Source organism: Pempheris klunzingeri, chromosome 1 (genome assembly GCF_042242105.1).
Source record: "Pempheris klunzingeri isolate RE-2024b chromosome 1, fPemKlu1.hap1, whole genome shotgun sequence".
NCBI classification, from domain to species: Eukaryota; Metazoa; Chordata; class Actinopteri; order Acropomatiformes; family Pempheridae; genus Pempheris; species Pempheris klunzingeri.
This window is the reverse complement of record NC_092012.1, coordinates 28,922,561-28,932,154: the sequence shown is the minus strand read 5'-3', so window position 1 is coordinate 28,932,154 and position 9,594 is coordinate 28,922,561. Positions and strand designations below refer to the sequence as shown.

Here is a 9,594-nt window from a genome sequence, read left to right as displayed (position 1 = left end):
ACCTTCAACTCCTACTACAATTTCAACTACTACGACCACAACACCTTCGACCACAACTGAAACAACTCCAACTCCAACTCCAACTACTACTACAACCACCACACCTTCTACAACAACTGAAACAACTACAACTCACACACCTACTACTACTACTACAATGACTACACCTTCAACCACAACTGAAACAAATACAACTCCAACTACTACTACAACCACCACAACTACTTCTACTACTACTCCTACTACACCCTCTACCACAACTGAAACAACTACAACTCACACACCTACTGCTACTACTACTACTCCTACTACACCCTCTACCACAACTGAAACAACTACAGTTCACACACCTACAACTGCACCTTGCCCTGGCGGACATGATATGACATGTGGATGGTCAGACTGGATCAATCTTGGCAAGCCTACACCAGGCCCGGACGGTGGAGAAAATGATTCCATCAAGAAGATAATCGCTGCTGGTTATCACATTTGCTCAGCACCAGTAGAAGTCCAATGTAGAGCTGCTTCTTACCCAGATCTTTCAATGTCACAGCTGGGGCAAGCTGTGACTTGCAATAAAGATGCGGGTCTCATATGTATCAACAAACAACAAGGACCTCAGCAACAATGTTTTGATTATGAGATTAAATTCAAATGCTGTGCGTGTCCAACACCATCAACTCCTACTACAATTTCAACGACGACACAGTCAACTTCTACGACACATTCAACTACTACAACCACAACATCTTCCACCACAACTGAAACAACTACAACTCATCCACCTACAGTTACCTCTACTACCACTGTGCCTACCACAACTGAGTTAACTATATTGACAGGACCAACCTCTCAACCAGCGTCTACTCGGCATTTAATTTGCAGCTGCTTTTTTAATGGCACAACGTTCCCACCTGGTAAGTTCTCATTCATAACGACAGAATTTACCTTGCAGATGAGCCACATCAATTGCAAACACCATTATTGTCCAATTTAATCTTCCCAAACAACTCTTTTTTTCCCAAGCATGGTAAAAAATATCCCTAATTTAAAGTAGTGAGCAAAATAAAATATACACAATGTTGTCATTATGCATTTGCAAAAATCAATTGCCCACCATTGACCTATCAAAACTGGTCACAATAATGTAATATCTATATAGTGAATTTAAAAGTTGGCCCACTTACCTAGCTAGCTAATTTAGGTAGCAGGCTTCAAACCATCGTTCAGTAAACAGTTGAACAATGTATTTCATTGTTTAAGGAAAACTAGTTTCACATTTCATTTTTGTCTGACCATGTCCGATGACAGAAGTAGAATGAATTCTGGGCAAGGAACATGAGCAATCAAATGTTCAGAAAGTTTGAAAAGACACCCCAGGTTGGCCAAACTTGGAAAAGAGAAAATTTATTTATCTATCAGTTAGCAAAGTAGGTTGCTTGGTCAGTATTGGGAAAATGTTCACACAGTTTCTTCAAGTTTTCAATCTCTCAATTTCAGGCTCCATAGTCTACAATAAGACGGATGGTGATGGCTATTGTTACATTGGGAAGTGCAACGAGAACTGTATTATAGTGCCCAAACACCAACCGTGTCAACATCCCATTGACTGTGATAATGTCAAGCCTCACAGAAAGGTACTTCTTAATTTCCATGCAGTGAATGCTTAACTTTGCTTCCTTGAGTAAGGCACCAAACACCTAATTACATCACTCCAGCACTCACTCTGTCCACACAAATGTGTGTTCTTCTAGTCTAAACATGTTATCATTAATATGGATTTTGCATGACTAATTCATATGGTTTTCTATGAAAATACCAACATTTTCTTTTTTCTTTTGTTTACAATCTTTGATTCCCCTCATAGGATGGTGAAAGTTGGAAGGAGGAAAAAAAGTGTAGTATAGGAAAATGTATTAATGGTCATGTGACCTATAACCACACAGACTACTGTCCACCTCTGAAGCCTATTGTGTGTGAAAATAACTTCCCTGCTGTAAAAGTAAAGAAAGATGGTGAATGCTGTTTCCACTATGAATGCAAATGTAAGTCTGACTTATACAAAGCTTACAGTCTTAACTGTAGAGCCTTTTTTTTTCTTTGTTACATGTATTTTGGAACAGTGGATGTTGTTTATAATTCCACGTGACTTGAAATGTCTTTTTGAAAATTAAATTTCTTAATTATATGAAGGTGTCTGCTATGGATGGGGAGACCCCCATTATGTGACCTTCGATGGAACCTACTACAGTTTTCAAAGCAACTGTTCTTACTGGCTGGTGAAAGAAATATTACCCAAATACAACTTCAGTGTTATGATCGATAACTACTACTGTGGTGCAGCTGATGGCTTATCCTGTCCTCAGTCCATCACTGTCTTCTACCAAAGCTATAAGATCTTTATTACGCAGAAGGATATCAATGGCCATTTCACAAACCAGGTAATTAAATGGCACTGTCAACTTTCTCCATTTTTAATTCCAAATGTAGTTATCATCGTAGCATTATCTGCTACTTTTTTCCTTCAATACAAATGCAAACCTTGGTTGGACGTATACACATTTTGCTTTCCTACATTTTACTTTACACATGTAAAACTGTCCAAAGAAGGGCTTTTACACCACCACTGTAGATGCACTGAACCTTGCAAAGAAGTTTGTAAAGTAAAAAATCCTAATGCTTTTTGTTTTAGGTTTATGTGAATGACAAGCCTGTAAGTCCTGCATACCAGAGTGGTGACTTCCGTATAGTCACCACTGGCATTGATACAGCGGTTGTCATCCCTAAAATCGATGCCAGGGTCACCTTCGCAGGCCTTATATTCGGCATCTACCTGCCATTTAGTGAATTTGGCAACAACACCGAGGGACAGTGTGGTGAGTTCTGTTGTAGAAATTAATTGCATCTTACTGTCTGTCTGAACCAATTGCTATTTGTCACATCCTGCATTTACTATGACTAAGTCTTAGTTATAAAATGGCTTCTACATAAGTCTAGTGATATGCAGGACTGACTTGAGTTGTGTCATGGTTTTACTAATGATGAGGGTCTCTTTAGGCACGTGTGACAACAACCGGAAAGATGACTGCATGTTGCCCAGTGGCAAAATTGATCCTTCATGTCCTAATATGGCACACGCATGGCATACTAACAACAGTCACTGCGAACCTCCAACTCCCCCCAAACCATCACCTAGGCCTTTTACCTGCAATACAACCATATGTCAGATCTTGAAGAGCAGGTAATTTAAGAATTTACAAATTATTAAATTCAAGTTTGTTTTCTGGATTCTGCATTTTTCTTTATTTTACCAGAGAGTCTTGAGTCAATGAGGACTTGAGGACTTGACTGCTTTTCATCTGCAAGCTCTTGCCTGAGTAGTAATGGTCTTACCTGCAGAGATTATCTGTTCAATCACTATTCATTATTCTCAAATTCCACTTCAGATATCGTCCTTGAAGCTTCCAACACAGCACAAGCTTAAATTAAATGCATTACGAGTCACATCAGTACAAAGAGTTGAAAGCAAATACAGATCACTACAATGTGTTTGTCATTAACTAACACAATCGGTAGATTTGTCTCATGTCAGATGCGTCTATATTTTTTCTCCTCTTTCCCTCACTGTCTAGGGAAAAACAGATACACATAGATTCATTTAACCTCATACAACTGCAATAATAATCAGAACTGCAGTCATAAATATCCAGCTAAAAGCCTTACATGTTGCATGTGCGCAAATAGAAACAGAAAAAGAGCTCAAGATTAATATCTTGTCATGTTTGTGCGTTGCTAGACACAAATACAGGCAGCAGAATTCTTTGAATGATGAAACAGATGAGAGAATGTATTTATGCAACACATCACTAGTTTATTCATTTGTCTCAGCTTGATAATGTGTTATGATGTATTCAGTTTGCATCCAGTGTCCATACTAACTGCAAATCCCATTTTCCCCAGTGTGTTTGAAAAATGCCACAAGATCATTGACTACAGTCCATTTGTTGTGGCATGTGAGTTTGACACTTGCCACATGCACATTGGTCATATTGGCTGCACCAGTTTACAAGCCTATGCTGATGCATGTGCTGAGAATGGAGTGTGTATTGACTGGAGGAGTGCCACCGATGGAGTCTGTGGTATGAATCTAGAATATGTTTTGTCAGTGTCTAGCACTATTACACATCTGCTTTTACACTGCTATAATTTCACAACTCACCACAAACATCAAAGTGATGGTTAGTTTCTCTACATCTCTTCACAGAATACAAATGTCCAAGTCCCAAAGTGTATGAGGCCTGTGGCCCTCAGGTGGCACCTACCTGTGAACAATGGTACAGCACTTCACCAACACATTCTTTCTCATCACAGTCAATCATTTTTTATTTTTCATTTATGCTTTGACTTGCGTACAATAATGAGCCGTGGCCTTGACACAGTATGCTGCTGTCTCTCCAGGTACAACCAGAAATTTATCTATACCATCAACCAGTTCAGTGCCATGACTGATATGAAGATAGAGGGTTGCTACTGCCCAAATCACACCTACCTCCTCTCTTTCACCTCAAATGAGTGTGTGCCCAGCTGTGGTAAGTGCAGATAGTGCTACTGTATGGTAACATTTATGTTGCATTTAAGAATGTCCTGCACTTTTTCATGGCCTTTTGTGTCAAAATGTCATTAGTTACATCATTAAAATCTCAGATGTATGGATACAATTAGTATCCAGTAGCAATGGAGAAAGAGAGGACATAGAGGTCAAGGTAATGAATGGGTGAATGGATAATCTATTTTCAATGGTAAACCAATGTTTAGAACGTTTTAAACGTTTTTTTTTTTTAAACTTTTAAAGTGATTTTAGGTAGGATATATTGAGCATTTACTAGACTTAGCTGCTGAGGCAAGCTAACCAAAGACTGATGTTATGCTTTATATTTTTCTCTTGACAGAAATTTGTCAGCTGGCAAATGGAAAATGGGTCAAGGTAAATTATTTCTCTGCGATGCCCGTCCGAGTTTTACATGGCATTTGAAAAGGCCGGCGATAGCTGATAACGCCATAATTCTACAATAAACATTGTATCCACAGGCCAATGCAACATGGATAGATGGCTGTGAGGAGTGTATATGTGAAGAAGACACACTGCAGGTCAGCTGCCATCACCTATCCTGTCCAGAACAGCCATTCCTCAGCTGTGACCAGGACGGTCAGGTCAAGGTCAATGAAAGTGTTGGCTGCTGTCAGAAGGAGAAGTGTGGTAAGTGAGCACCAAGTAGGTAACTGCTCCTGCAGTCACTACACTTTGTATTTATAAATAGGCACCGTAGTTATATTTTTAACACAATGTGTATTCCATCAATTTTCACACCTGTATTCAAAGTCAAGAGGAGTCTTGAGCCTATCACAGTATTCACTGAGTGAATACAGACAGTGTAACAGGACACCTAAACGAAATACTCAATTATTAAACTCCAGCTATCACCTGTCTGGTTTTTAAATACCAGTAATGCAAGCAGCTGTAATTTTAATGTACAGGAACCGTCTGCGAATATTTATGAGACAGATCAGAAATGTGAGAGGATGACTGATGTTTTTGATTAGTGGATAAATCGCTGCAACAGTGTGTTTGTGTTTAAGGACTTGTTTCTCAGTGAAAGATCTCCTTTTTGTTATTTGCTGGTGTGAATATTCCATCGTTCATCCATCCGTCTGTGTGTTTGAACAGAGTGTGACATGAAGAAGTGCCAGCCTGCGCCGGTCTGTCCGCCTGGTTCTGTTCTAACCACCACTATGGGAGTCTGCTGTCCCAAATTCACCTGCCGTGAGTGTGCTCACATGTGCATGTTGCTGTAACTGCATAACCTGGTTTCATTTCGTTTTTGTTTTTTGCGGCGCATTGATTGGTCTGTTTCCTTCACAGCGCTAAAACCTGTGTGTGTTTACAACGAACATGAATATCAGGTGAGATATCATATTTACTACCTCCATGGGAAACAGATGCAAAGTCACTAGAATACCACAAAAAATAGTAAAAGAGGGCTTTGTTTAACCACACACTGTGCTGTGTGATTGTGTCATTTTTCTATGACCAACAACTTATGTCTTCAAAATGAGAATTCAAGAGGTCAAATGATCACATAACATTTCTAGACATAATGACTAGTGGTCATGGTGAACAGTTATGCCATGATTTACAGATGTTACCTTGTCTGGGAATAATAGGCTTGGTACATAAAGACAATTTGGCCACAACTCATAAGTACAGAGTTATGACCATCTAAATTGACTACGCTGCAGTACTGCCAACCCAAATGCAATTTTGCACTTTGCTGGTTAAACCTGAAAAACCAAAAGCAACCCAATACAAAGCCCAGTCATAAATTCTCCCTTTACAAAGTTAATAATCATTTTTTTAATGACACCTGAAGATGTGTTAATTTGACCATGACTGCATTATATTGAGAGGTTCTAATATTTTACCCCTAACCCACCCCATTTAAAACAAGACTTTCTGTATCTGTACCGACCTTTTCTCCTTGTCCATCTAGGTTGGAGAGCTGGTGCCCATGAGGCCATGTGAAAAGTGCACTTGTGATAAACAGAAAGATGCCAGCACTGGTCTGCTCAAAGTAGACTGTAAGCCTATACCCTGTGACGAATATTGCCCTCAGGTAAGACTTGTCTCTTTCTCTTTTGCTCCCTGTCTCACTGACTTACAGACACACACACTTAGAAACACTTTTTTCAAAGTTCATTCTTACAGACACTTGTGATTTTACTTTTGCCGGAATATTAATCTTAACCTTAAATTGAAATTATGACATTGAATAGCCCTTAATTGTGTCATTCAGTAGCCTATTCCTCTCCTGATTTTAGGCTGGTTTACATTTTTATATTTTGTTTATATGCTTTTTTTCTTTGTGTTGCTATTCAGGGTTATGAGTACCAACGTACCCTTGGCCAGTGCTGTGGGAACTGTGTCCAAATAAGTTGTATTATCTCACTGTCAAACAACTCCACAGTCACATTGAAGGTTGGTATACGTGTGTGTGCATGCAGTGTGTGTGTGTGTGTGTTTGGAGATGAAACAAAAAGAGGAGATCAGGTTTTGAACATCTGTAAGGTCACTAAGGTCTTTTAATCTAAATGTTGGATTACCTTGTGTAATCAAGTTTCAAGTTGATTGTAAGTAGTGAAACGATTATCAACCAACCTCAATCAACCTTTAAATTCCTGACATTTTACTTGTCGAATCAGCACAAATCACCAGGAGGTGAAGCACATCTCAAACAAGGCTATAAAATCCAGCACAGGACTAGTTCATACATGTTGTCCCTGCCTGACTGTGTTCCACATTTCTGTTATGTTATTCTTCAGCCTGGCAGCATTTTGACCCCTGCTGGGAATCCCTGTGTGGGCTATGAGTGTCTGAAGATCGGTAATCAATTCATCACTGTTGAGGCCAAGATCTTCTGTCCACCTTACAACCCTAAAGACTGCATACCGGTAGGCTGCACACATACACACACGCGCGCATATACACATGCACACACACACAGTCACACACATCGTTGTATCTTTCATGACTTCAGACTATTATATTGACTTACACGGATTTCCATGTAACAGACTTACTGTAACTTGAACCAAGTCTTCTCCCTAACATTTAATGGTTTACATACACATACACACATACACACACACACATACAGAGATTTGAGTCCTTCACATTGGAGTATAAAATATACACATTCACCATGACATGATGTTCATGTTTCAGGCAAAGCAGCCGGGACACAGGGAAGTGGTGTAAGCACACTGCCACCTACTGTCTACTACTGTTTACCTGATGTAATTCTCGACAAAATGAAACATAACCCAACAGAATACTGATGTGAATGTTTGTGTCTCCTGCAGGGAACAGAGACCATAGCTCCAAACGGATGCTGCCATTTCTGTATGTACTTCTTCCATGAAGCCCATCATGACATTAAAGCTTCAAACCCTTCATGCAAAATGAGCAGAACCATTATGATCAGCTCTGACACTTGGATTTATTAAGTCATGTAATTCTGAAGTCTTGTGACTCCTCAGATAAGACACAATAATGCATTATCGAGGGTCACAGCGACTCTGCATTATGAAGTATCTGTAATACATTAGATTTTAGGGCCGTCATAGAACTTATTATCAAATATGTTATGGGCAATGAGATGAGAAGGCATCATTGGTATACTGACCCTCTTCATGTATTCAACAACTTGTTCTCATTCAGTTTATTAGTATTGATTCAAGGTAGTTAACTGAGTGCAAAGAGTTCCATCATGGTTTGCACCCAAGAAAACCAAGTGTAATTGTGCTTGCACAACACTCTTCATTTTTCCACAGATGTTCACTAAATCAGGTCAGATGATAAGTCATTCCCTCTCAACATGTTTCTCCTGCCTGCCTTAGGTATAAAGAAGGGTCAACCATGCAGTGTGTCCACCACTACTGTGCGCCTGGAGAGCAACGGCTGCCACTCCAAAGGCATGGTCAATATCACCTCCTGTAACGGAGCATGTGGTACCTCCACCTTGTAAGTCCCCTCATGCCATTTTTCTTATCGTCAGTGTCGTGGAAAATTTCCAAATAATTTTTCTGTATTTTTTTGCATGTTAAAGTGGCAAATGCTCTATACCAGAAAATGGCTCTACTAAGGAGCTTTCTAAACTTGCTCTGTAATTTTCTTGAATTGAATTTAATGTCTCCCAATTTCCTTGTTCCTTCCTTCTTTCTCACTTCCCTCTTACCCTTTTTTCCTTTGTCTCTTCTCTCAGCTACTCAAACAGCTTGAGATCCCTGCAGCACTCCTGCTCCTGCTGCCAGGAGTTGGCCACGTCTGAGCGGCAGATCCAGCTCTTCTGTCCCGACAACACTGACTTCACTCATACCTACACCCACATCGACTCCTGCGGTTGCCTCAAGACGGAATGCTCCGTGGTTGGCCGCGGTAAAATGGCAACCACTCCCTCCAGTGTCAAGTCACGTCGGCGCAAGAGATAAAATCAGGACTAGCATATGCATTGAATTCATAGGACCTGAACAGTCATAAGTGAATCAGAGTTAAATTCATCAGCATACATCCCTTCTCTATTTATGTCTAATGTATTAGCGTACTTAGTTTTAGCTCGATAAGATTGTAAACACACAAAGATCTCATTAATAAAGGTCATACTGTAGCTGCAGGCTGAGCATGTGTGTTTCTTTCCTGATTTCTTACTGCATGCAAAGTGTGTGTAAGTGTGTAAGTGTGAGTGTGTGTAACTATCCAAATTTGACGAATGACTGCCCCTTTCTTTTAAGTTTAAGCCAAATCACATCAAACCTCCCCAGCATCAGTTTTAATACATTTAGGCTACATTATTGAGTGAAGGGCTGTTTACTCCCATGCTGTCAGACACCCTGATAGTCTCCATCAATTCAATTTAGTACAGTGTCTTGTGTTTACTGTGAATTTCATCACTGTACTAGTTAAAGGTTAGTTACAACAGCTCAGAAGAGAAGAACAGGTGAGATGTTCTTTTAATAACAGAGAGCAGAGAGATTTTCTTG

At 39.8% G+C, this 9,594-nt stretch overlaps 1 protein-coding gene across 1 annotated transcript; it reads left to right on the top strand.

The window, feature by feature from the left end:
* Positions 1 to 606: 606 nt before the first annotated feature.
* Positions 607 to 9,064, top strand: LOC139204826 (intestinal mucin-like protein). The gene is made up of 19 exons (XM_070834842.1): positions 607 to 917; positions 1,501 to 1,637; positions 1,868 to 2,045; positions 2,194 to 2,441; positions 2,693 to 2,876; positions 3,058 to 3,241; positions 3,961 to 4,139; positions 4,265 to 4,334; positions 4,459 to 4,589; positions 4,950 to 4,984; positions 5,089 to 5,257; positions 5,726 to 5,821; positions 5,921 to 5,961; positions 6,549 to 6,671; positions 6,935 to 7,033; positions 7,378 to 7,506; positions 7,918 to 7,957; positions 8,455 to 8,578; positions 8,820 to 9,064. Exons 4-19 carry the CDS (start codon positions 2,316 to 2,318, stop codon positions 9,043 to 9,045), a joined length of 1,956 nt encoding a protein of 651 aa, XP_070690943.1. The 5' UTR covers positions 607 to 917; positions 1,501 to 1,637; positions 1,868 to 2,045; positions 2,194 to 2,315; the 3' UTR covers positions 9,046 to 9,064.
* The last annotated feature ends 530 nt before the right edge of the window (positions 9,065 to 9,594 follow it).

What these genes read in the sequence shown, in the direction of transcription:
- LOC139204826 (XM_070834842.1), top strand. Translation starts at nt 2,316, where the DNA reads ATGATCGATAACTACTACTGTGGTGCAGCTGATGGCTTATCCTGTCCT. An exon ending in CAACACCGAGGGACAGTGTG is followed by an intron (nt 2,877 to 3,057) that starts GTGAGTTCTGTT and finishes GGGTCTCTTTAG; the next exon opens with GCACGTGTGACAACAACCGG. An exon ending in CTGTCAGAAGGAGAAGTGTG is followed by an intron (nt 5,258 to 5,725) that starts GTAAGTGAGCAC and finishes GTGTTTGAACAG; the next exon opens with AGTGTGACATGAAGAAGTGC.